This window comes from Physcomitrium patens, chromosome 16, assembly GCF_059467195.1.
Source record: "Physcomitrium patens ecotype Gransden chromosome 16, ASM5946719v1, whole genome shotgun sequence".
In the NCBI taxonomy this organism is placed as follows: Eukaryota; Viridiplantae; Streptophyta; class Bryopsida; order Funariales; family Funariaceae; genus Physcomitrium; species Physcomitrium patens.
In genome coordinates this window covers 418,036-445,509 of record NC_143425.1, presented here as the reverse complement: position 1 = coordinate 445,509, position 27,474 = coordinate 418,036, and the positions used below count along the sequence as shown (strand labels likewise).

The following is a 27,474-nucleotide window of genomic DNA, read 5'->3' as shown; positions in this document are numbered from 1 at the left end:
CCTCCTCTTTGCTTTTCTATTTCACCACTAATCTCCCTCCTCAGATGAGCTACTGAAGACTGACTCATTCCAAGTGAGTCTGCAACTTTTCTTGTAGAAACACCACTCCTAAGCTGCACCAATGCTTGGTGCTTCAATGATTCACACAACCGAGGCATAGAGATACAATTGACAAATCAACTTTCACTATAGACAGTACACAACAAGAGCAACACAATAAACAAAAAATGCCCTCAAATCTTGCAACAAGGAGTGTACATTGAAATTTCGAAATTCAGTAAGAAGAAGCAACCAAAACTGAGTACGCATGTCTATGTGCTTCTACAACACTTTTCTCATAAACCCTACCTCAAATGATAATGAGATTTTTCATCCATGTAGAGGACTGAATGAATACACAATAAAAAAGTAATTATATCAATTGACTTATGTGTCAGTTGGAAGGATCAATGAACTATGAGTGTTCAAATTTTGTACTCGGTTTTGTTTGTCACTGTAGATGAAATCTTTAAAAAAAAAAACTTAGAAAATAAATAAGATTAATGATAAGGAGTTTTTACTGCATATGCACCTTTGTATGTCATGTATTAAGGTTGCTAAGTAAATATATCATAGATCCAAAAATGGAAGAAAATTATGTATCAACAACCAACATTATGATTTCTATTTTAGCCAAATGGCAATTATTTGGTGTTAGAGGATGACATAATAAAATAAAAATAAATATAATGTAAAAAAACATATTTGGAAGAAAAAAATTATATATAAATATATATATATATATATATCAACTTCAACACAAATTCTCAATTACAATAATAAATTGGCAAAGGTTCACAATATCTTAGGACGTAAAGAAGGCAATCTGCGAGGGCCCAATGGGGAGTGGAGTGGGGTGGGGGGAGTGTGGTGAGGGCGAGGGCGAGGGCGCGCTGGGTGTGGGCTCGTGGAGTCACGGAGTCGGCCACCCCGACAGAGAGCATGGCCGCGACGCCCCACCTCACCTGCCCTGCACGCGCTGCACACGCCAGTCTGCAACTCTCCTCTCGCATGCGTTCCCTTTCACGCGTCCCCCTCACCACGTGACTCCCCTACCGTTCCTTCCCTCGATCCCTCGCCCTCCATCGTTCAGATGCTCGCATCACACCCCTCCCTCCCTCACTCCCTCCCTCCCTCTCTCCCTCCTCTGTCTCTACCCATTCCACTTTTACTCCCTGCCAAAATCCCCGCTTTGGGGTAGAATATTAAGGTTGCGTGGGACCATGGGCAACCGCTGCTCTGTAGGTGGGAATCCTAGCACTCAAAGTCCCAAGAGGCTCTCCCACGCTTTAGCGAACGCCAGTGCCCTTCAGGTGCTTGTGTGTGCGAAAAGTTTGTGTGTTGCCCACTTGTGGGAGATCGTTCATAGTTGCCCATGGTGCAAGGCATCCAGCCTGTCTCCCTCTCATGCACGATGCTGCTGTCGTAGTTGTTATTTGTGCTTTGCTCGGACCATCGGATAGTGGGGAGCGTTCGAGCTGCTTTTGTCTCCCGCAGCGCAGGTCTGGAGGTGTTTCAAGAGATGAGTTGGTTTTATTTATATGCATATTTTATTCTTTGATTTACCGGCACTTACAGTGTGACATCCGTGTTTGTGCGCCTGGCATGTTGTCGGTCACAACGGTTTCTTTGCCGATTGTAGAGGTGAATTGTTTTGATGGTGGTCTGATGGCAGAGTTGCCATGGCCCCGATCTGGCCACTTTCTTAATTTTAGTCACTTTTGAGTACCTCAGATTGCTGGTGATCGCTCTGTAGGAGTAATTGGTTGGTAGTGTTGTTGTAAATACAGGGTGATTAGGAACAGACAATCTCATCAGATTACACAGGTGATTGAAGAAATTGCAGCACCTTTGTGCAGTCATATCATTTCCTGTGTCATGTACTCAATTGGTGGGTGCAACTTCGGATGATGTGCAGGTCAAAGGTTTGAGAGAAGAGTGAAATGCCATTTTAAGTCGTGAAGATGGCATCCCTCCAAGTTCCGATCGCCTTCGTAAGTGTTCACTCACTTGTTGCATCTGTAGAATCGGTACACTACAGAGCCTGCGCCATAGCCAGCAAAGTTCTTAATGTTGATCGTGCGCAGCCATTAGCGATCCAGGTCGTTTGTTGGAACACAGATTTCTTCTTCAATCGCAATTTTGGTATCCAGTGCCTGGCATAACATATCTGTGATCTCTCGCACGAATTGGTCACTGAATATATCTAATTCCTTGCAGATGCATGCAAACACCTCACGGAACTTGCAAAATTCCTGGATCAACTACCCCTCATTCATCTCATTAGACAGGTATGGAGCTGAATTCGCAGTACAGACCTCAAGAAGGCGACTATCCATTGTTCGAGCAGGTGGATGTCCGTTCGGATTCAAGAACACCATGGGGAAAGGAGCACAACGGGAATCTTCGATGGAAACGAACGTAGCTTCGACAGCAAGCCCTCCCGTAAACACACCGTACGCTCCAGCTCCATCTGCTGAAGCCCCAGACGAAGTGAACCTCGGACTCGGTACGACCTCGTTGCCCTCATTCTTCATCTGTGGATTGCAAAAGTCCAATTGGGTTCCGAATTCGCTTGATCAATGTCAACACTTGATTAGATCGTGTGCTTACGATTTGACACCTCCGCCTTTGAAATCGGTTTCCTAGGCACATTCGAATACCTGCCGTTGACAGTGCCGTTCAGGATGAGAATGGGCACAGAGCCCCTGCATATGAAGGACTGGATTGAGATTGATATTTTCTACGATGAGGAGATGGCCCTGCGGCGGGAGATTTTAGAAACCCGTAAAGAAGCTGCCATCATTACCCGCCCCGAGGCTGCCGAAGCAAACTGGGAAGCTTTGGAGTTGCTGGCCAGCTTTCTTCCGGTGCGATTTCCATCTCGATTTTTCCGGGACGCTGACTTGCTGTGCAACCTAACCACTGGAGAGAGATTCAATGTTGGGGACAAGTCACTCAACCCTTTAGAGGTTATGTCGCGTCTCATCCAGGAAGATATTTGCGTGCTGATGAAGGTGGACGGCACACTGAGGCTTGTATCGGGCGCCGTGTTATTCCCCCAACGATGGCAGCTGCTGGAGAAAATGGGGATGGACATCGCATCCATTCACATGCCAGTGCCTTTGTTTGCAGACGAAATCGGATCAGCCGTGAACCAGTTCTTTACCCGCTTGAAAGTGGGAAAACCTGTGTGGCGTGCCAATTGGGCCATTGTCGACGACCCCACTCTTTTCCAACCTCTGAATGAAGAGGACATCTACGCTGCCATGCAAGGACAAGTGAAGAGCAACTTCGACGTCACAGCGAACAGTGACAATGTGGGTTCTCGTCTCTTCACACGGTGCGAGCGGGAGACGCTGATGAAGCTCCCAAAATCGGGAGCCGTTCTTTTCACCATTCGGACCTACGTCAGACCATTGACTGTCTTCCAAAATCGGCCCAGACTGGCACAGCAGATGGTGCGAGCTTTAGAGACTCTGCCAGAGTCTATCACCAGGTACAAGACCATGGCAGGCTTTTATGACATTGCTCTCAATTATCTTCGGGAATGCGCTAGCCGTCCCACGGAATCATGAACTGAATTGCTCTCGATCGCCATCTCCGTGTTGGTGATACTGGTGGTTCATTCACTGTTGATGCTCTGCGGATCCCCTTTACACAAACAAACTGTAAAGACACAAGTTGTGCTGGAGCGATCGGAGGGGATCTTCTTCCACTTTTGGTTAAATCTCCCGATGTCTTTGTTATACCAGTTTAAAAGCTCGAAACGTAGAGAAATTCAACATAGTATTCAAAAATCCATCGTTCTTACGTGTGCCTGTAGCAGGTCAGGTCGTAGCTATTGTATAATGAGCAATTTCTGGAGGTTAAGAACGGCGAAGGATGAATAGTTCGTGTGTAAATGTGAAGACTTCCCAGACCCTATCAATTCGACGACATCAATCACTGTTGAGGTTCAATTGTTAATGTGCAAGTGTACAAGCCAGAATTAGACACACGAGTAAGCAACAATCTGCGTAGAAACGTAGTTGAAGGCGTGTGTAGCGGATGCTTGCTTCAGCAGCAGCAGCATCGTAGTGTGACCAATTTCTCAGGCTGCTCCTGCAGTCAATGTTGAATAAACAATGCCAACATACGGCCTCCTTGCCAATACCTGTATTCCTTGAACTATGTCGTATGATTCACTAATGCTTGTTGTTATGCAGAAAAATTTTGTGTATTTCATGATGTGACATATCGCTGCGTATAATCCAATGGCAACTTGGTCACCCATCTCTATTCATGCAAGTGAAAGTATGTAAAACAATGGCACATTCTCGTGTCTTTTTAGTTTCTGTGTCTATCCAACAGGCTTTGTAATATCCTACTGCTCAGGTTTCACTCATCGTGTTGCAGAACAGTGTTGTGCAACATATTTGCGAGACATTCCCACAATTTGAAACTGTGGTTTTAGAGAATTCAATCATTCCTGTGTTGGGTGCAAACTCTTGCTCCTAAAGCCATTGTTAAAGTCCCACTAGTGACAGCTTTGGTATTCTCTGCGTGATGGGCATGCCTTGCAAATATTTTGGTTGGTTTCTTTCTTCACGTCGTTGTACAACTATTTCAAGTCTGCATGGGAAATTGGATTTCATGTCTCATTACATGGCCTACCCAGAATAATTCTGCGAAATCAATCTTTTAACAAAGTTTTGCATTACACATTTTTAACAAGATGAGTTTTTACTGTGTATCTTACACTTGGGTTATTGTATGCTTTAAATGAAAAACCCCACAATATCAACAAAGGAGTTTATATCTGAAAACATTTCAAGTCTTACAAATTGACAGTGTACACATTTTTATTCTTTTTTCCATGAAATTTGCTTTAAATTGGGGTGTTAAATCATATAACAGGTTCGTAGAGAGAACTTGCACAGATTTCATTTTACAGTACTCTCCCACATGATGTAATCTCCTATATCATGTACATCTAGTAGGTACAGATGAATTATTATTATTATTATTATTCTGTTCATAAATATTTTGTTTCTTTCATATAATAAATTAAAAGGTTTTTAAATTTTTAATCATTTTTATTATGGATATTAATTAGAGCATATATGAATGTATAGATTATGAAAATATTATAACACCATATTTACAAAGAGTCACGGCCTTTATTTATTAAGTTTTTTTTAATGATAAATTGTAAAATTTTAAAATAATGTAATTTTTCTTGTGAAATAATTACAATTTTATTTCAATGAAATATGTGTCCATTATCAGATACTTGAAATTATTAACTGAAACATTCCTTAAAATAAAAAAATTTGCATCTACTTTTATTATTAAAAATATGTGTATATAATATACTATTTATAATTATTGCATGATTTTTGTAATTATCAATGTAAGTTAAATTACATTCCACAATGATAAAAATTTAATAAAATACTGAAAGGACTTTTTTGTTTTAAAACTTTGGTAAAATATAGCAGATATTATCAAATATATGTTGTGAATCAAAAAACCATATGTATATATACAAAAATATTTATTAATTTCTATTTAATCTAAATATTATTACCATAAAAAATAAATATTTTATATTTATGAATAAACTATCATTAAAACTTATACATGGATATACTAGACATACTATTATATCATTTCAAATATCATGGATACAAAATAGAAACAAGTTTATATACATTTGTGGATTAGCGAATATAAGTGAAAAAACAAATTGTAATTAAAATAAAACTTTAATCCTCTGATAATGGCTTTTAATTTATTATTTGTGTTAAAAAAACATTTGAGCATGCATTAAGATCTATCTCATCTAATTGTTCAAAAAAAAATTAAAAATAATATTATTTAAAGAATTTTTTTAAAATATGCATTTATACTTCTATAAAGAGAGAGAATTTTAGAATACGTTTTTTTGTTTCGTGGAGATTTTTTTTTAATTAATTATTAATATATTTTTTTAGGATAATTTTATAGTATTATTATTTTAAAATTATTATAGGAAAGAATTAATTCATATTGTTATAATTTATATTAAAAAAATTCTATGGTATCAAAAAATCAAAATAAATTCAATAACCAATGTTGTAGTAAGAGACTGTTGAAATAAAAGTCTAAATATAGGTTAGAGTTTTGATAAAGTTGGTTGTATGATAAAAAGTTTCAAAGAAATATTGAATGTTTTAAATTGCTCACAACGAGGTTCTTTGATATATATATATATACATAGCAAGCAAAGGATAAAATATCAAATTGGTGAGTTATAAGAATAGCCAAAGTAGTTAATAATTTATGATAGTTATGATAGTTAAATTAAGCTTACTAAATATTTTTGAGAACAAAATTTACAATCATATTTTAGAATGGTACATTTAACAGCACTTAGTAAAGCTAATTCTGCATAAAACAACGTCTAATTTATTCTGTTAGAAATATGCTGTACTATTATTCAGTTCATGATTAGGTTAATTGAAATAGTTGTAGTATTAAAATATTTTTAAAACATAGTGCAAAACATAACAATTTAAATACAATTCACTTGCTAAAGTTTCTGTTCTAGAACTTCAAGTAAAATCAAATTCATCCATTATCTGTAAGGATCAAATGCCATTCAGATAAAAACTCCCATAAGCAAATATCTTGACTTGTCATTATTATTATTATTATTGTTATATTGGTAATCATTAAAATAAACTAAAATAAAATTCTAGTAAATAACAACAAACTGAGGTATATTCAAATAACCTTTTGCTTATTCATTACTATGAATTAGCCTATTACTTTATCTTGATTCTTGTGTAAGATTTCACTTTCAAAAAAACTGCTCATAATCTGGGATTTAACTTTTTCTCCAAAATCAATGTATTATTCAACAATGTTGTAATGTTCAGTATTTTTATTATTATTATTTTCTTTGTTCATGTGCCCTATTTTGATGACATGTTAATCCCTTGTTTACATCTATTGGCTGCAAGACCATATCTCACAAAGCTTGAAATATATTTGAAAAAGTTGATAACCATAAGATAGCCAACCCATTGTTAACCACCTCCTATTTCTGATGTGAGCAATAAATAAAATTTATTGTACTTGGAATGGATATGCGTGAACTATCAATAGGAGGCAATTGTTGACTGGTTGGAGTGGAATAATAGTATAATTAGGTGCCACACATCATGGTTTCATAAAAGTTGGATTCTTAGTTTTGTAACCCACCACTGGTCATAATTAGGTAGGCCTATGTGTCCAAAATGGATCAAAGAGAATCTTTAGCTAAAACATTTATATAAATTCCAATTTCGGGCCAAATTGTGTCAAAACAATTGGAATCCACTTCATTTCTATTTCCCTACATGGGGATATTTTTCCATTTCTAAACCTACTCAATATATGCTAAAATGCTTAAGTTACTGGAAATGGATTGTCTACCATAAATAGAAAATGGACACAAAAATAAACATATAAAATTAATTGTCTTGAAATTGACTAGTATACTTTCATTTTGTATGTACATATATGTAATAACAAATGTAATAACCATGTAAATATCATTTGTTTCATATCACTCGAGATTACAAACATTTTCATTTTTGACATTACAATTACACAGTCTAAATATTCTCAATTATAGTTTATAATAAACAAAGTATAAATCTTCTATATCATTTCTTTCATGTATGGTTTATTTGTTTAACCAATTAGACAGTTATTGACAATTCATCTTTACCACAGACATACCCATTGTAACATAGAATCATTTCTTAATCCATATAAATGCTACGTAGAGACCAGCTTTATAAAAACCAAACCACAATTCTTCAGAATGAATTCGCACAAATGACTATCAAAAACACAAGTACTCAAATGAAGTGTAATCATTTTTACTTTTTTATGAAATGGAGCTTTGAATGTAATTTTCGAATACAATTTTCTATAAAAAAATTGATCATATAACATGTCCCAACTCAAAAATACAATCTGAATGCAGTACAGGTGGAGTTATAAAAATTTGGAAAGTGGGAAGAAACGTGAGTAATGAAGAGCTGGGCCATTCAATTGGGATGATGCACCCAATTCACGAAGAATGGAGCATCTTCACACGCCTCAGGACTCATTCACTCCCACATTTACATGCAAAACAGTGTCTGCAAGAGACACTGACGCCGTCGCGGAGTTGCACACACAGATATAGTTCATGGGAACACAATCGTGAAAACCAAAGCTGTCATGCTCAATCGTAGGAAACAGGCACAAGACAGACAACAGAGTTGAGGATGGTGATGGGAAGGAGGTGGAATTGGCAGAGCTTACGATACCCGTCAGTTATAAACACAAAACACAGGATTCATGGCGAAACAAAAACGAATCAGTGGTGGTCACCAGGATGATATGCACAACTGGCTTCATGAGGACAGCATCCACTCGTGTCTACGTTCCGCCTGGTTTTATAAGCCACAGGTAGCACCTTCGTCTTCCACTCTCTGTTGTGCCCGCCCACTAGTTTGCATGCATCCCCATGCTCCCGAAAATTGGGTGGATCCAGGTCTGGTGGCTGTCAGGAAGAAGGCAATGCACTGAAACGGAGCAGCCATGCGATTGCAATCCAGTAAAGATAGATACTACTACACCATTGCATCAAACATGTGGTTTGGCGTTGCGATGATGAGAAGATCTCTCCGGGATGGTGGTCAGCGATGAATCGCGAATGGGCGTCTGCAACCGCTTGAGGTCCAAGAACTCGTGGCGGAACGACTGGCTCGTGCGAGCCAACTTGTCAGGGATTAGCCTCTTCACCTTGGAGGCCCAGTGTCTGTCTGACTGGCTGCCTGAATTTGCAGCACTGCTGCTGGAGCTGTTGATGATCAGACGCTGCTGTGGGGAGTCGACTTGCGCATTCCCGGGGTTGCCCGCATTGGCCATGTGTCTAGTCTCAAGTGGAGATTCAAAAATAAAGGTTTGTGGACCAGAGGGAAAACTCTGGTCCGAATCTTCGTGATAGAATGACACGGCTCGATGATCGCCTTCTGCGTACTCGCCAACAGGGTATTTCAACTCTGAGGAAAAGGCGACTTCACCTTTGTCGTTCCGCTTCTTCTTCTTAGAGCGCTTTGCCAGCAACCGCATTTTCTTGTACCAAGTCGACGGCAAGGAGAACGATGGCTTTCCTGACTGTCGCTTCGGAGAGGTTCTCAGTCGTTGCACTGGCTGTGAAGAGGCAAAAGCAGCATCTCCAATTCCCTCACCCTTGTGTCCCTCCTCATTCGATAAAATAGAAGTAGTTTCCATATTAGAACCGCCAGACACAGGAGAGGGCCTAGAATCTACCTCCCCAGGTGCAGGGGCGAATGTGTCACGAGGCGCATTCCCGAAAAACTGGTTAATGGCTGGCGTGGTCGGCGTCTTCCCGCTTTGAATCGGTTCTAGTTGTCCAGAAACGTGGATGGGGACTATAGATGGAGCCATGTCCATCAATGGGGGCTCAACGTCTTCTAAGTTCATCTTCACCGGCCCTCGGTACTGATCTGGATTGAAATCCCTGAGATCTGTCGAAAAATCTGCACTACTTCCAGAGAAACATGACTGTTCACTCATGCCATCAGTCTGGAGACCCTCCAGGGAATTATTTCCACCGTTTTGCTTTCTCATCCTTCGAATCCAGCGATATCTTCGAGATTGCTTGAACTCTCCGCTTTTGTCAGTTTCAGATGCCTTTGAGGCGTCCCTTGCGGGAGTAAAAAGAAGAGGTGTCTGCAATCCAGGATGGAATATTGTGAAAGCACCACGAGGACCATACGGCATATCAATAAAGTCAATTTTGTCACCGTGGGGCTTCTGCTCTCCAAAGACTTCCGACAGCGCAGAATCTCCAGACGAGTTGCGACGACGGTGCCTACTCACTGGGACTTTCGAAGTCGCAATCCTTGGTAAGTTTGTGTCACTCTTCGACCTCGGCATTCCAGGTACCCTGGTTGGTGATATGTAATCAACAGCTGAGCTACTAGTTTTAAGGTCTTGTGAGACAGTCTGCATCACACGCAATAAACAGGATGATTGAGGTGAGTGCCGAAGTAGTACCCTTGCAAATGTTTCCAAGTAAAAAAAAAAAAAAAAAAAAAAAAAAAAAAAAAACTCACCATGTAGAGTGTTGAGGGAGTACATTAAAAATGCTGAGGTTTGTGTAGGGAAATGGTACGACCCTTCTAAAATCATTAGGAAATGATGTTAAGCAGTTATTATTCAGCAGCTCTTTTTGCTTGTCCAGCAACCCAGTATTATGATGTGGATTGTTGATTTTGAAAGATAATTGCATACCTCACACATGGCATCACTTATACGTGGTTCCTCTGCCATTTGAGGAGGATGACTGTAAACCACACTGATAGCGAATTTTAAGTGGCCCTTCAAGACTTTCTCAAGACGTTTATTGAACACATGACGCTCCCCGTTTCGGTAGTCATTCACAGAGACAGAACAGATTCTGAATAGCAGAGCAACAAATGCACCAGTTAGGAGCCAGTAACCAGGATGGAAATCCTGAGACGACACTAAAGTCGAGATAACAGAAATGAACACTGATGTTTAGTAGAGACAGATGAGAGCACAACTATTCAGAGGTGTAGCATACCCAAGCTCGTGGGAACTAATAGTGGGCAATATGTCCCAGTCTCGAACTCGCAGAGTCAGCAGATTTGGCATATCCCAGCTTACAATAGGGAACTCATAACGTTCATTTTCCCACTTCGGGTTTAATGTCTTCTTCTTTTTTGAAGTTCTCTGATGGCGTTGCCCAAAATTTATGTCCACGAAAGGGTCAGAGAGTCCTGCAGGTTATCAAAAGAACAAAAAATTACAAACCTCCGAGTCCAGCAAAACGACATGCAAAGCGATTGTCTCGTTTAATCGCAACACGACAAAAATTGGCAGCAATGTTCGCTGGATAATTTCGTTCAACAAAGCTACAACTAACTCTCCAAGTTGAAGATAGAAATCTGGACTTTTAGAACCATTTACTCTTCCGACATGGTTCAAGACTTGCATATTCTTGAAGATAAAGTTGCAGATGCAAATCTCCCAAACAAGATCAGTGTCAGCTTGGAAGACAGGGGTAAGCAACTGGACTCCGGTACTCACCGTTACTGTCAGCAGCCTTCAAGTTCGAGGCCTCGAGGATTTCTACGACAAGAGTGGCCTCGTTCTCCACCTTGAAAAACCTCGACAAACCTGCCATCGGGAACTGATCGTCAGTTTCCTTTTCAAGCCAGGTTATACCAGCAAGCGAGGATTATCACATAATGTACCACTTTAGCACATATTATACAATTAATGACAAACAACCGAGAGCTCAAAACGTTGAATTATGCATTACCTTGTTGGGCTCTTGAATCAGAAAACATGTGGCTTACTAGTTTCTCAATGTCTACAATCAACAAGTTCGGCTGCACAGGTGCAATAGTGTTAGGGTGATTACATCATAGCATTGCCTTCACAACCCGCATGCAGTACTTAATAACCAACTGTCAAATCACTGCAAGTTCAGGACTATGTGAATTTTAAAGAGACCATGGCTTATTGATGACTTTTAGAATGAGGAGACTAAGTTAGAACCCATCTACGTCCGATGTAACGAGGCACCTAATACCAAAAAAAAAAAAAAAAAAAAAAAAAAAAGAACAGAACAAAAGAAATCGGAATATAATTACCTCAACAACAGAGAGCTCCAATGCATTATCCACCATTTTTTCCTGATATGCCAAGTAAAAGTCAGTTTTTTCTATGCGGCTCTTCTTGGCTCATATCAAATTCCAATCAAGTGTGCAGCACTGGACTAACAATGTGATCGTCTAGAGACGCCAAGGAATGGAGTGCCAGCGGGAAGATAGTTATAAGACCAAGAACAAAAGATGGAAACGGGAGTAGATTACACGTACAGGAGACTTACCACCACATTAGCGATAACGGGAATAAGGCTCACATCTATTCCGTTCTTGTCCATCGGACGATATGACATTGATACTAGAGGTTTGCTGGTAAAACATAAGCGTAATCGCCCTACCACTGGCCAACTTTCTAGAAACTTCACCGATATTCTGACCTGCAAGCGAAGAAACGTGTTCAGTACTAAATCGCTTGTAAGGAATGAACGAACGCTGCGAGAAACAGTCTCTTGTTCCTGCCGTCATGTTCCTCAGAAACACCAGTAGTGTTCTCAACCAAGGATTTATTCAAGGTCTAAATGAAAAAGGAGATAGTTATTTATCTGATACAGGACAAGAGAGAGGGGGAGAGCGAGAGCGAGACGGATAGAGCGGAGGGGGGGAAGGTTGGATTTAAGAATAGTGTACATATCATCTCAGAATGTGTTATAATCGTTAAAAAAGAGCTGGAAAAGAAATCAGCACACACCGTGCCTTCGACATGCAGTCGCGAGATGTAGAAAGTAGTCCGAAGACCAAGGCTTTTCAGTAGTACAGACATCTTGCAGTTCATGTCATCGCCGGAATTGAAATCCATGTTTGACTCAAACACCTGAAAACATGCACACATCATCAGCAAATTGCCTCTCCGCCTACAGCACCAAGTCCAAGTTAAAAGAGAAATGAATGTAACTAGGAACTCCTTTGACCATTAACAGGAAACAAAGACAACTAAAATCATAGTTACACGGTCCTAGAAGCTCACCACATGATCACCACCTGTGGGACGCTCAAGCGTGCGAATGAGGTTGAATACTGGTGGTGTGCTACCAAGGTGCAGGGTTTCTATCTTCACATCACTCTGCCACCATACAGACACTTATGTGAACACTTGTCTTCAACCTTATAAAGCATAGGAAGGCAACCTCTATGTTATTTTAGCTTCACCGTCATTGCTACTTATACGTCCTCTTTTGTCATTGACATGAAAATACGACATAAACGAACTGTGCAGAGTGAGGCATTTCTACTAATGGCCAGAAATGAAGTTTCTATGAGGAAAAGTTTAGGAGTGGGTACGTACTACAGCCCTAGGCTTATAAGCTTTTAAAAACCAAGGCAGCATATGACTAAATAAATGCTTCGATGCAAACGTTTCCATGCACACTGGCCACATGCTCTTGATGGCTTGGTTGAGCCACCTTAGAGTTTCTCCCTCATCGAACGTCTGCAGGAACAAGAATTTGAAAAGTGTTGGATGAAATACACTAGTATGAACAACAAACATAACCCAATTTTCTCAACAAGCCAGATGGGGTAACGTATTGATTGTCTTGCTAATGCTGTATGTTGATCATTATCAGAGGGGATGAGCGTAATACCCGTTTTGTATTGATCTTTCTCCACTCCTCAGAAGCTATCCGACGTCGCTCTCTCTCTCGACCACGCCTATCTACCTGTCCCATAGGTAAGACAGGGCATATGAGAGTGGCAGATGCCGTGAGTGCAGGCACCCCAACGAGCAATTCAACGTCTCATTGGGAATGTATGTGTAGCCAAGAATCACTTTAAGATAGCTTCAGAATTGGTTTGAGACCAAAGCACGTACAGATTAAAGCAGGTTCGAGGTTCTAGGTACTGAAACTACATGTGCGTTGGCAACCACGGGAGGAGCCATTCCTATATCTTAAGGATGTGAAAGAAGTCTATGGAGCCCAATCAAAAGGATAACCATTTCAATTAATAGTAAATAAAATTTGCATTTGTCATTATACGCACCTCAAAGAGATAGGCGAGTATGAAGAGTATAAAGAAAAACCCGTTTAGGCTGAAGGGCAAGAACAGATAAGTGACGACCAGCGCCACAAGCACGTGAAGCATGAACGGAAACGGGTCCACATCCTCCATCAACCCTGATTCATTCGTCCCCACCATCGCCAGAGACGCCTCAACCCAAATCCCTCACTCAAAGCATTCCCACGTCAAGTATTTCATAAACACCAATCCCGCCACCCCAGCTACCCTACTTTGGTTTCGTTGAATCACAAACCTCATGAATGTTCTATGCTCATATTGCGGATTAATCTACAATAGATACAATAGAAAAATGACGCGGACGACAAATGGGTAAATCGTGGGTACGGTGTTCTGGAATCCAAAGAAGAAAATGGCGCTATCTTGTACATCTTCCACTCATACGAAAAGAAGGATTGTCAGGGAGGAGGGACACAGCCTATCACCCAACGACGGGGAGGAAACCCTCCGCAAACGGTACGAATTCCAAGTTTTCTCCCAAAGAATGAGAAAGGAGAGAAGAATTAATAGGACAACTACTGTTAGTCAAAACCAACATGGTTTGAGGATATCGATTGACTGCTCGTGCAGTGGGCCGTAACCAGGCCAACTTCATAGAGCTAAACAAAATTCCTTCTACCCAAAGATCCAAAGAAGGATCAGCCAAACATGTGACACAAGATCTCTAACCTTTCGAAAGTCGCACTGAATCAACCAAGTTTAGACGAAATACAGCGCTACCTAAGGTACTCAAAGGAAAAACCTTGTCATCGCTGGTGTTACAACAACTAGCCCAGGATGATGATCACCAAAAGTGTACGAGGAGAAGCAAAATACTACCAAAAGAATTGGAGGAATATATCCCGGAGAGGCAGAATTGTTAGGGGTTCCTGAAAACAGAAGGCAGAAAATACGCGAAACGATGGTGGAACAGAACCTGATAGCGAGAAAGGCCAAATAAGTCAACTTACGACCACAACGGAACCATTTCCCTACGAACACACATGACCGCCATAGCAACAGTCCTACAGCAGCATCCCTGTGGCCCTCAACTTGAAGCGTGCGCATTGGGACCCCACCAAGCAAGACCAAAATCTCACAGGGTGCAAAGCATATCGAACATGATCACAGGGTCAAATCGAACGGTCTTGGGAAGATCCGTTGTGCGACTTCGTCGTCGCTATGTCGGTACGATCCAATCAAGGGCGTGCCGTGCACCCCTCAACTTTCCAATATAAATATATGGTCTGCTCCTACTCCTAGCGAGCGACATTTTTCTGCTGCCAAGTAATAAGTTAAGAATTTCAGTCCCCTCAGCTGCATTTTGGCTCCCAGTAGATACGCCACTGCCCATGGCAGTACCCCATCTCCACCTCTGTTTTTACAGGGGCGCCGAACATTTGGGGTGGCGTGAAAGCGTGTTTCGCAGCGTTACGGTACAATTTCCTTCTGTTTTCGCTCATCTCTTCCCACTAGAAGCAGCAGCAGTAGCATCTGTGTATCTATCAATCTATCTGTTCATTTATTCATATCCATTTTCTCTATTTTATTTCCCTGTCATACTCTTGCTTACGCTTTCCCTTCATATGTGGTGGGTGGTCTAAGGAAGGAAAGGTTTGATGAAGCAGGAGCAGTGATTATTCCATTCTCAGAAAGGGCCCCCCATCTTGTTGAGTGTTTCTCTTCCCATTCAAAGCATTCGTTTCTGGTGCACCAATTTCATATCTTCAACTCATTTCTCATTGTATTGCAATTCTAGTTCCTTATAACAGTTTATGTAGCCAATCATTATGTATACCATTTGAAAACATTCTTGCTCTGGATGTTGCTTCGTTGTTTAAGTAGATTTTGTGTTTTAGAGTTTGTAATGGATACTTTGGTAAGTTCTAAAAAAGTTATCACCTTTGTGTATGTTTCCAAATGCATTAAAAGTTAATTTGTATGTTAAATGACTAATTGTGATATATATATATATATATATATATATATATTTTATCTTTGACCTTATAATTTAGCTTGATCTCTTGATTTAATTTTGGTATGATTTTAGAAGTTATCAAAATCAATGTTAGTCCCTGCACAAAAAATAAAAATAAAAATAACAAAATACCAAGGTAACTCCAATTCATTGATTTAGAAGTTATTAAAATTAATATTTATAAGTAAAAGTAATTTATTTTTACTCTATCATTTTAATCAGTATCAAAAATTACACTGCTTACTATTTACGTACATCAAGTTGAATAATCTATTGCATTCAAAATAATGTTTTAAATGCTTCAACTATAGTCAATTGGTTTTGCCACAAAACATACATGCATATGTACATAATGTGAGACATAATTAACCACCAAATACAAGAGAAAGAAGTTTTAAGTAAAACTTTGAAAGATGTAAGACCTAATCCCTACATCCTACAATCTAAACCCTACATAATATTGGACAAAACAGATGAGTTTGTTGTCATCTATTTATATGACTCCTATATTTACATTGGACATCCAATAGTAATTTTCTATTTTAAAAAAGCATATTATCGATGCAGCTTCACTTTCTGATTACACAATTGTTTTATAAAAAATATTTCAAGCAATATTACTACATGAATTAAAGGCAGACTTTTAGATGAAGTTGATACAACTTCAATAACAGCAAGTATTTTAGATGGGAGACAAGGCAAAGAATCATACAAGAGGGAATTTATGTGACACAATTCCTACCTGTCTGCAAAGTAAAAAGCTTTGACACCTTAGTTTCACCACAATGAGTGAAAATAATCGTGTCTTCAAACTGTGGCCCAAGAGATGACAAAGACTGAACAATACTCTAGAAAATTATCTGAGCTCTTATTCTACCTTTCTCTTATGCATGGTATATTCTCCAACTATCCCCTTGTGGAAGTTTCTCCTGGCTCCCTAAATTCTTAAATTTATTTCTTCTAATTAATATTTTCTAATTTCAACATCCCCTAATGAGGGTTATTTTAAAAAAGTAAATGTTAATTAAAAATATTATGCCATTTGTATGAAAATTCAAACTAAATCACATTTATATGTGGTACTGTTTCCAATATACCTCCCCCAAATATTACAAAATAATCACTACTGCTGGTATTAGGTCTTAGGCCAACGTATATCAGCGTAGCCAGTGGCAGTGGGAGGTATCCTGGAAGCCGTCTGGACCACTGTCTCAACAAACAGATATTAATCACACATTCATCCAAGAATCAAATCCAAGAATCAAATCCAAGAATCAATTGGAGAAATACAATACGAACAGACATGCAAAGGAAAGTGTGGAGAGCATCAGCAATAGCATTCTGGACGGACGTGGTGGACGATCGTTGACGAGGGGTTTGGTCGTCCGCCCTTGTCTGCCCCGGCGGACTGTTGCGTCGCAGGAATGAAGAGATGCCATAATTTTGCAGTTGCTGGCTGTTTTCGGCTTCTCGCCTTTTCGTTTCGGTCTCCCATGCATGCACCCAGCTTCCCCTCTCTCTCAGATTGTTGCTGCACTCTTCCTGTCATGCTGCTTGCGGATGGATTTCATGTGGAGGAATAGCGAATGCCGAGAATAGCTGTCTGTTCCTTTCGACGATTTGGTTGCATTCCTGGAGAGCAAGGCGACGCAGGTGATGTGATTACTTCAATGACCGTGAATGTTCGTTTTGAGCTCTGGTGATAGGCGTGGAGGATGATGGGGATGTATGTTGTTGGAGGGTGCAGGGTTGGAGAACATTGTGAAAGATAAAGTGAGATTTACAGGAATGGAGTAATTAGGAGGACGGCACCGTGATGTGAAATGAATCTTGTGTGCAGATTTTGAGATAATTTGGGAGTATTTGCAGGATAGCACTTGAAATGCGAGGCTTGATCAAGGATCCAAACTAGGATAGCAGTGTTTTGTGAATGAGATTTATGGCGCGGCTTAAGGTTCCTCTGGTGGCAATTAATTGTAGAAGTGTAATGGAATCGAGAACAAGGCTGTGGCAGGACTTAGAGGCAGACGCAAAGGTTGTGCTTGTCATTATTGCATGGTGGGGAGTTGGAGAGAGATTTTGACCTAATTTATTAGTGAAGTATAGTCGGAACCCATGGCGGAGAATGAGACGAGGGTTTCGTCTACAGGCTCTGGGGTGAGAAAGTCGGCGAACGGGACACCAAAGAGATCTTTATCGACCAGAATATCAGGGGAGGCTACCTCGGAGTATGTTAGAGGTGGAATGCTCGCGTTGCCTCTAGGTCAACGCGAAGACAATCGCCAAAGTTTCAACGCAGCAAAAGCACGAGCCGATGCGGCAGCGATGTCAGGATTAACAAGCTCGCGGACTTCCACGCATCCGTCGTCCAGGAGGCAATCTGGCAGCTCACAGATCTCCTTTTCCTCCAAGTGGGGTTTGCTCTATTCCCCTCCTCGCTCCTGGCACTCGCTGCTCAGTGGTTGCTCTGCTTCTTTTAATTGTTGATTCAAATGCCATGTAACATTTTGTGTTACACTCCTAGTTTAGATCATAGTTTTGAAAAGATATTTGAAACGCTCGATTTTGTTACTAGAAATTTCTGCTTTTCGTACACTGCAGAATTTTGAATTAGACCTTGTCATTCGAGGTGCGCCCTCATAAGAAAAATTTGCACTTGTACCTGGAGCGAGACAGTCTTATCGTTTGTCAATGAGTACAAGTTTTGTTTTAATTTATTTATGCGCCAATTACCCGTGAGTTATTTATAGTACGTGAATTAGAGTCTTAACCTAGTCCTACCCAGTCCAATAATTTACACTGCTATGTACATGAATTGCAGAGTTGCTCGGTCTATCCAGAGAACATTTCCAATAACTTTATGGAGAGCTGAAACACACAGACTCAGATTGCCCACTCTGTTGCTTTAACTCTTGCAGAGGCAGCGGTCGGCCTGGCCAACGTGGGGCCAAGAAAAAGAAAAAAGCCCAAGATGATCCTATTCAGGTCAAATATATCTCAACTTTGACGAAACCTTTGCTACCGTTGGCACTTGAAAGAGTTGGGTGTCAAAGAACGAATATATGAGTAGGTGAGGTTTCGTTCGAAGTGAAAAGACGCACATGAAGGACTGAAGGGCAAAATTTTGAAGTTGGTTCGAAATCTACCTGCAACTTTCAAAACCCTTACTTGTGTAGCATTAATCATCAATGCCCTCCGACAGATGCCTGTTGCGGGGCTGCATCATGCCAACGAACAACTAGGGCTTGATGCATAAAGCAATAGGGAATTATTCCTATCACGCATGTTATCTAAAAAGGGATTCTCAAATGAACAAGCAGGTTTGAGTAAAGTCGAAAATTTGAAAGTGTCCACCTAGACAGACAATTCAAAGTTAATATGCTGACAATCAAGCGGAATTCAGGTTTTCAACGAAGACGGCAAGGATGTGACTCCAAAGCCCTTGTCATCAGTGAAGCCAACAGTGATAAATGAACGGTTTATGAGCTTAACTGTGCAAACAGCTGAGGACATTGAATTTCAGCATTCTGCTCCAGCCTACAGGTGATACTTAGTGCTAGCTGTGTCTTGCTTTGAAAGAGAGTTAGAGATCAGTCTTTAAGAGGGTAATGATCGTCATTCTTAATTGTCAGAAAATCAACCTTAGATGTCACTCATACTAGCTTAAACATACGTGGTAAGCTCAATGTTCCAATTTCATGGCGTGTATTGAATCCCTTGAAAATACATGTTCATTAGTTGTTGTTTATCGATATTGCTTTGACACTTTCATGAGCCATGACCCGTAAGCAGACTCTCGAATAGCATTAGATTTCAGAAGCAGATGTTTACATAACAGCCCATAATGCTTATCACCTTCTTTCGTGTTGATGTTTGTGCAGCCGAACGGGATACACGGTGACGAGCACAGCTGGGGAGCTTACTCCTGAGACCATTGAGTTGGGTACTGATCTTGAACTAGGAGAGTCCGATGGTCAAGAGTCTCGAAGGTCGAATCGCTTCCGAGGCTATGGGTTTGTCGAGACTCCTCGTTATTCAAAACGCAAATATGTCATTGTTCCGGCTCCAATTATTCACCCAACAGCACTAAAGGTATCTTATTGACAGAAAGATCGCCTGTTTCTTACATCGTATTTAGAGGTCGAAATACTAATAAATGCAGCTTGAATTACATCGTAGAAGTTGTTGTTTTAGCAACTGCTCTGTGGGTTTTAGCAGGAAAGTTATGACACAATTGAAACATCGACTTGAGGGGCTGATACAGTAGATATGTTTAGGAAGAATCTTCAGGTCGATGTTTAAGCCCAGCTACAGAAGGGAAGTCAATAGAAGTAATCAGAATAAAAGCTTCAAGGTTAGTTGCATAAACTACAGCAGTGATACTTTCAGAGCTGTACACAGAGGTTGAGGTACTCATAAACGGATGATGCAACAGATTGCCACAGTTTCGGTGTACACATGGTCATTAACGTTTTTGGCACGGTACAGTGACATTGTAGGATGGGTTAGGAAAATGCTAAATTTGACATGTATAGCTATAGCCAGATGTTCTCGGTATCTTCATCATTCACTTGGCGTTACTTGCATTCGACTTGTATGGCACAGGATTTGGAACGACCTGTCTCAATTATCATAACTGAGAGTGAAAATCAGATTATGATGAGTATGCGTGGGCATAATCTGAATTCAACGTACGACATTATCCACACAGTTCTGAACCGTAATGAAAAATACGCGCAGCTTCTCCAGGTATGAGAGATTTCCTAGTTGAAAATTCTGATCCTCAGTCAAGTTTGCAGTATCTTGACTTTAATTGGATGCTGACCACTACAGTATTAAGATGAAGGGGATTTCAACGAATTCCGACTTAATCTAAAGTACTAATTCTCGTTCTTAGACTAGACTATCTTTGTGGAGTTTCAGCAGTAGAGATTATTAGTACTGAAGACTCCATGCTTAATGAAATGAACGGTTGATTGGGGAAGTACGCAGACGAAACATGGGAGTGATAATTTTAACCAAAATACAACCCAGACCTTATTCAGTTTGCTGAAGAATAAGGAAGCTCAGGCCTCAGCTTTTTCTACTCGGTCTAACTCTGTTCAGGTGAGACACCAGATCAAAGGCGTCTTCTAAACTTCAACAATGTAAGTTTACTGTTATTTCCAGTTGGAGAGGAGTATAGGTTTTCCATGGAAAAAGTTGTGGCTTGTGTATTTTCCTGAAAGACCTTTGAGCTGCTTTGACAGATAATTTAGAACGATCCTGAAAGAACTTGCACACGGGAAGACCAGAAATTTCACTAGGCCTAATTACATTGCGTCATCAGAATTGCAGGTGAATTCTTGGGGTATTGCGGATTCAGTCGCAGGAAAAGTAAAAACAGATCAGCATCAGCCGTGGAAAGTTGTGCCACATGGATCCAAGGACACCAAGAACAAAAATCCCACGACTGCAGTAGTTATACTTCCAGAGCTATTCACAGACTTGGACGGTCCAAATGGGTCACCAATAACGAGCCCTCCGGTATTTCGTCTAGTGGGTGTCTCTGTAATCTATGCTGCCAATTAAGCATTTATGGTTTCTTTATAGAAGCAAGGAAGGTGTTTTAAAAAGCAGTTAGTACCTCTGTTACTGCTGCTGAATTTACTACCTAGCTCCTGCTATGGCATATATTTGATGTCTCAACGACATGGTTTAGTGATAGACCTTGTGGTAGTAGATGCAGTGATTCTTGATTTCCTTCAAATTTTCCCGTTCCGCACATAAAAAGTTATTTGCAAGTTTAATTTTAGTTGTAATGGTCGTTAGTTATGACTATATGAGTTCACTTGGGTTTTGCTTTCCATGTAAAAAAGCAGAAGTTAGTTTGCATTTGGCCAAGTCCTGCGACATGTAATAAACTTGCCATGAACAATGTTAAGCACTACTGTAGGATTCGAAACGACAATCCATGGCCTCCAGAAGGGGATCAACTCTTGGTGGTCAATCACGGCGACAGTCGGCCTCGAAAAGAACAAGTGTAGCGTCAAGGCGTGCTTCAACAAGCGGGGGAATGTCACAAGGGCAGGGGCTGGACGACGTCATAAGATTAATGAGTCCTGTATCTATTGTAACTGGTGCGGGCAGCGTGGGTGATAGCCAAGGCAGCGAGCCTGTCCAGTCCGAAGTTGACATCAGCAAGATTCCTGGACTCTTCAAGGCTTTAGAACATGTCGAAAGAGCTTGCGTATTGAATACATATCATGATAAGGTGAGCCGTGTGACTATGTTCATTATTTCCATAATTGCTTCCTACTTGCGTATCAATCTTATTTATACATCCCCATCTATCTCCAGTTCTTAACAATAAGACTAATACAATTTACTCTACGTGCTGGAGGACATACTAGTTATGTTAGAAATGATCTAACTTTTCGAATCTCTACGCTGATTTGCAATGCAGCTCTTGGGATATATGAACTTTAGGGCCAGAGAAGTTGAACCTCCTCCTGAACCTGACAAAGTCGAGAATCCCGTACTGAAGAAAAAAACCAAAAAGGTTAAACCAGAAGCGTCACTGTATCCATTGGCTGCACTGAAGGAGTTTGAGGAGAAGGAAGATGTTACGCTGAAAGTTATCTTGCCACAGTTAGAGGACTCGACAGCGACAGTGCACTCACTCTGGGAATTTCAATGTGACCTCACAGACGGCAGAAACATTAGTTGTATGACATGGAATAAGGTAAGATGAGCGTATCCATGAATCGTATATGTAGTGAGAATCTGGGGCACTTCTTGTCTTATACTTCTTTAAGTATTTATTTTCGTTAGTGTAAAGGATATGCAGTGAATTTTGTCATGGGGTATGTGTGCGATGGTCCAGGCAAACCTGAATTTGATTGCGGTTGGTTACGGTGAATTCGAGTTTGGAAAACAAAGGGATGGCATGATTGCATTCTGGTCCTTGAAAAATCCGCGTTATCCACATGCCACGATCCCCACACTTTCGGGTGTTACTTCCCTGGACTTTGCAACCTCCAGCCCTAGCCTACTTGCTGGTGCGTCGTCTTTCATTCTAGACGGATTTTTTCCATTTTCTTAACAGTACGATGTTAGAGCTACGTATTGAGCGTGATAAGTGGAGTCATGTCTCTTTCAATGCTCAATCCGCCCTTCAACAAACGGGTTTGCTTGGCATTAAGCGGGTTCATTTGAGGAATTTAGCAGTAGTTCTGCTGAATACTTACTGGACGAGATCCAAGGCATTCTTTGAGATGCAATCAAATTTATGGCTCTTTCTTTCCTAAAAAGTTTTATTTTTATTTTATTTTTATTTTATTTTATTTTATTTTTTTATTGTTATCTTTCAGCCTAATCTCTTGGGAATAGGTATTGAAGTTCTTTAAAGTGGTGATGCAGTTGGTTTCTACAACGGGAATGTGGCTATATACGATGTGCGAAATCCTAGGGATACGGAGCCAATGGTAAAGAGCTCCTTTGCAACAGGAAAGCACGCCGATCCTGTGTGGAAAGTACAATGGGTTGATCATACTGCTGAGCATGGAGAGGCTCTTGTTTCAATCTCCACCGACGGTCGTGTGTCTCAATGGTCCATTAAGAAGGTGATGCTTATTTTAAAACCTTCATATCCAGCGTTTTCAGCAATGAATGCAGAGGGTCATTGTCTCAGTTATTCAATCGCGAGGTGTAAAATCTAAGATACTGCAGGCAGTGTGTTAATTCAATGCGAATCATCACCTAGCTCATGCACTTACACTAGCCCACCATCACGTACTTGCTCAATGTATAGGTGAGCGCTTTTCTTTAAATAGGAAGGGCACAGTTGTGGTTGTAGAAGGACATGGTTTCTGTCTGCATCACCCAGTTTTGAAACACTGAGTAAACTCGTATTGAATGCCTCGTCATATTATTTTTTAGTGTATGCAGTTGATAGGTGGAATGTGCCGAAAACATTGTTCTAATATTGTAGATAGGTTGTTCTTCAAAGATTGGATTTGCCAATTGACTTCTGAGAAGTCAGGTTTGAAGCGGTTCATCCTAATGTCCAAAAGGTTGGTCGTGCCTCAGTCTCGTGGTCTGGTCGAGTGCTCCATGCGACCAGATTTTATCCTGGATCAGGATGCTGTTGGCATACGCGTTGAGCAAGTCATATAACCCTTGTAATTACTAGCATCGAACTTGGATTACCCGTATCCTTCCAATTTTTGAAACTTTAGGAATGTTCCAATGTGCGAATGAAAGGACTTGGAATTTGTGAATCTGATGAAACTGAAGAAAGTCCCCAGCCAAAACAAAGGCGCACAACCGCAGCCTTTTATATCACGACGTTCTGCAGGACTGTGTTTTGAATTCTCGAAAAAGGACGCCGGGTAAGATGATTCACGATACCCTATCATAAGGATGCAAATGTAAACTCTAAAAAAGTCGAACATGAATGTTGAAAGTATATACCAGTCATCACGCGAAATTTATCACAATCTGCTTCATGGCGAATTAATTACATATCGATTTGGTTGGGCAGCATTTATATTGTTGGAACAGAAGAAGGGCCCATTTATAAATGTGATCGATCTTACAGTGAGCAATATATGATGATCTACACCGGGCACAATGGTCCTGTTTATCAGGTCAGTAGTTTCGCTGTGGTTCTATTTTCTTTGAAATAGGAGTGTTGTTGCTGTTGGCAGGAATTATTCAATTTAAAATTTCTTAAGATTATTGTGTTGTAGTTATGATGAAATTTTGGGCTTTACTTATTTCGTGTACTAAAATTTGGAAAGCAGGTACGGTGGTCTCCGTTTATGCCGTCCTTGTTTCTGAGCTGCAGCGCCGATTGGACAACACGACTTTGGAGTGAAGACCAAGTCAGTGTTTCTGAGTCTTAGGTGTCTTGCTTGTAGCAATCTTATATAGTCAGAAAACCCCTTTTCTGGAGTTTGTGCGAGTAGCATCTTGCAGACCATACTTCAGTGTTGTACACAGTCAATGATGTCTGCAGTGCTAGCGTTGTTTTCAACAAAGCCTCTTTATTGTGATGCGAATCTTCGTACAACATATTGGGTCTTGAATTAAACATCCTTATTCCCACCACAACCTACTTAAGGAGCCCTAAAAGTAACGCGCATCTCAGGAAGGAGCTCTTCTCGTGTTCCAGACCACAAACGTGGGTATAGCCGATGTTAGGTGGTCATTCACACATGCTTGTGTTTTCGCAGTGGCTTCAACTGACGGCCACATGGAGGTACACTCAGGCTTGTATTACCTTCACTTTTAATTTTAAATTGGATCGTCGTTTCATGGTTTTTTTGTAAGGTATGTACTTTGACGGTAATTGAGATGGTCTTGGTTCACTCATGTACTGCCAGCTCAAAATTAAGAGACTCTTCAGTACTGTTTCTAATTGGGGTTGAGGTGTTATTCTTTTAGCATGCATACTAAAACAAAACATTTAATCTAGCTTATTGAGAGTAGATATTAAAATCGCTGTCTTATTTTGTCGTGTGTCCGTGTCAAGGATTGGTAACATGAGGAGGGTTGAACTGAGTCGGTAACATGAGTTGTTCGCAATCTGGAAGTATTACCAATTCCTGTTTATTTTTAGACGTGAAGTATTTGAAAATAATTATTATATATGTAATAATTATCAGTTCATACGACGAAAAATCTCTGTATTCACGCCAGCGTATAATAAAGTTGGATTCATCTTCTGAATCAAGATGGGGCTTGGATTCGTGAGTCCAGCATCTCTTCTGGACTTCTACACATGGCAACGTTAGAGCATAATCATTTCATAACTTCGAGGAACTACCCCGACATTACACAGCTCATTGAAAGTTGACAATGCCTTAGAAGCTTTTGCGTGTTGAAGGCGAGAGAATTTCTTACGGATGGAGATTTAAAAGTACTGTGCATGTTGAGTGCCTGTTCACCTTTATTGGGCTATCAGGAAGTTAAATGCATTTCTTACAATGTCAAATGTTGGTTGGCAGTTGTGGGATTTACATCTTTCAGTGATAAAACCAGTGGTGGCGCATTTGGTAGATGATATTGGAAGTGGGACGTTGTCGTGCATACTGTTCTCTGAAGAATCACCAGTGATTTTACATGGAGGGAGTAGAGGCTGGATCTCTGCTTTAAGATTTGTAAGCACTCGATTGCCACGTAATATCTTTTGTTGTTCTCAAATCACATGTAATCAAATAGGTTGATATTCGCGATAAATAAAAGGAAACGTGTAGTATATGAATGTAGCAGATTTGTCGAAACCTCCTAGCTTTCAATTGGACTTGCGGTGGATGTACAGGAAGGGCTATTGAGGGAAGAGAAAGATGAGAATGAATTGAAGAAACTAAAAGATACCCTAGCAGCTACCGTCACTACCCACGGTGGAGTATGAATCTGCTGACAGGATGTCATCTCAGGCATCTGGCCATGACTGCTCTGCACATAGTTGATACAAAGAGTTGGGCAGGAGAGGTTCTAAGGTGCAGCATATTCAAAGTCTTACTAGTCTTAAAATCGCGATGTTAGTGGAGCCTTAACCGTATGCTGGAAGCCCTTGCCTTTTTTAATAATCCTCTGTTGTCAACGTTTTAAAACGTCCAACTACAAGCACCCTGGACGAGGTTTATTCGCATCATCACGAGTTTAAAAAAGAAAAGAAAATATCATCTCAAGATGGTAGGAAGCAGGAGCTAAAATCTAAAACCGAAACGTTCAGTGACAGTGAGGGAGAGGCAAAACCAGTTTGAGAAAGTGTCACAGAAATACGAACTTGCAAAAGCGGAAGTTTAATATGCTATGATACGATCTTTCCATCAGAGCTGCCGCGTTTCACGCTTTGGACAAGGCTACCTCAAGACCACGAAGAGCATGAAAACCATCTCGATCTTTGACCAAATCTACAACCCGGTCAAAATTAGCCTCCCAATCCAGAGTGATGCAAAACAGTTCAGAATTTTAAAAGGATAAGGCAATGGACCTCCTAAACTCCACTGGCTGCCCTTGGAACAAAGTCCAGGAAAGGGACTAAATTGTAGCTTTTAAGTGTATGTTTTAAAAAAAGAGTTGTTGAAGGGAAGCCAAATGATAATGATCTCTGCACATCCAAACTTGATAAAGGCTTGGCTATCAAAGCTGGTAAATTGTTAACTAATGTCCCTAGCACTTGCACTTGGTGGGTGTTCTTACGCTCAGTGCTGCTGGATAGGTCCCTGGTCTCTGATAATATAAATACGTACTTATCTTAGTGTAATCTATATCAATTACAAATAATGAAGTATCTTTAAATAACTAATTAATATGAAGTGTCATTCTAATACGGAAACATTCAGATGCGAGTTTTATTTTTATTTTTTTGGTATAATTCCAATTAAGTTGTTAAAGTTATTTAATACATCAATGAGAATTCTAAAAAAATTTGAGTTATTTTTTGATAAACAGCTAAATCTCTTTAAAATGATATTGACATTAGAGATGATTCTTTGTAATAAGAATCTAATTTTAATAATTGCATGATTTGTACACAATTTGAATTTGTATTTCAAATGAGTTTTTTTTACTTTGATATACACATCTTTAAATTTTTCATTTAGGATACTAATCGTGCAGATCATATTTTAAAAAAAAAAATAGCAAATAATTCATGTTATAATTGATAAATGCTTAAATTAAGAAAAAAATGTTCAATTTAAATGTAAACATTTGAGAACAGTAAACATACTGTGTATAGAT

The 27,474-nt window shown here is 40.1% G+C and overlaps 3 protein-coding genes across 10 annotated transcripts; 2 read left to right on the top strand and 1 right to left on the bottom strand.

The window, feature by feature from the left end:
• The first annotated feature begins 1,343 nt into the window (after positions 1–1,343).
• LOC112293733 (uncharacterized) lies at positions 1,344–4,194 on the top strand. Of its 3 annotated transcripts, XM_024543514.3 has the most exons (5): positions 1,344–1,541; positions 1,958–2,033; positions 2,260–2,548; positions 2,689–3,538; positions 3,869–4,194. In XM_024543514.3, the coding sequence occupies exons 2-5, from the start codon at positions 2,004–2,006 to the stop codon at positions 3,930–3,932; spliced, it is 1,233 nt and encodes a 410-aa protein (XP_024399282.1). In that variant the 5' UTR covers positions 1,344–1,541; positions 1,958–2,003; the 3' UTR covers positions 3,933–4,194. The 3 variants fall into 3 exon arrangements, with proteins under 3 accessions (XP_024399282.1, XP_024399281.1, XP_090112771.1); XM_024543513.3 differs by lacking the exon at positions 3,869–4,194 and having other exon boundaries at positions 2,689–3,819; XM_090256645.1 differs by lacking the exons at positions 1,344–1,541; positions 3,869–4,194 and adding an exon at positions 1,589–1,683 and having other exon boundaries at positions 2,689–3,819.
• Positions 4,195–7,912: 3,718 nt separating this feature from the next.
• On the bottom strand, positions 7,913–14,959 carry LOC112293610 (uncharacterized). The gene is made up of 12 exons (XM_024543250.3): positions 13,746–14,959; positions 13,349–13,423; positions 13,051–13,194; positions 12,733–12,828; positions 12,457–12,579; positions 11,993–12,145; positions 11,754–11,795; positions 11,420–11,489; positions 11,185–11,274; positions 10,679–10,874; positions 10,366–10,531; positions 7,913–10,077 (listed from the first exon to the last, which is right to left on the bottom strand). The coding sequence occupies exons 1-12, from the start codon at positions 13,899–13,901 to the stop codon at positions 8,689–8,691; spliced, it is 2,700 nt and encodes an 899-aa protein (XP_024399018.1). The 5' UTR covers positions 13,902–14,959; the 3' UTR covers positions 7,913–8,688.
• A 2,119-nt stretch (positions 14,960–17,078) lies between these two features.
• On the top strand, positions 17,079–26,406 carry LOC112293441 (uncharacterized). Of its 6 annotated transcripts, none has more exons than XM_073539677.2 (18): positions 17,079–17,391; positions 17,486–18,149; positions 18,657–18,723; positions 19,142–19,281; positions 19,620–19,830; positions 20,344–20,487; positions 20,731–20,844; positions 21,076–21,264; positions 21,674–21,991; positions 22,184–22,462; positions 22,604–22,778; positions 23,140–23,342; positions 23,983–24,110; positions 24,263–24,368; positions 24,525–24,605; positions 24,872–24,982; positions 25,731–25,883; positions 26,045–26,406. In XM_073539677.2, the coding sequence occupies exons 2-18, from the start codon at positions 17,854–17,856 to the stop codon at positions 26,135–26,137; spliced, it is 2,808 nt and encodes a 935-aa protein (XP_073395778.1). In that variant the 5' UTR covers positions 17,079–17,391; positions 17,486–17,853; the 3' UTR covers positions 26,138–26,406. The 6 variants fall into 6 exon arrangements, 5 of the variants coding, with proteins under 5 accessions (XP_073395778.1, XP_090112769.1, XP_073395777.1 ...); XM_090256643.1 differs by having other exon boundaries at positions 21,076–21,276; XM_073539676.2 differs by having other exon boundaries at positions 17,199–17,391; positions 17,579–18,149; positions 21,076–21,276.
• The last annotated feature ends 1,068 nt before the right edge of the window (positions 26,407–27,474 follow it).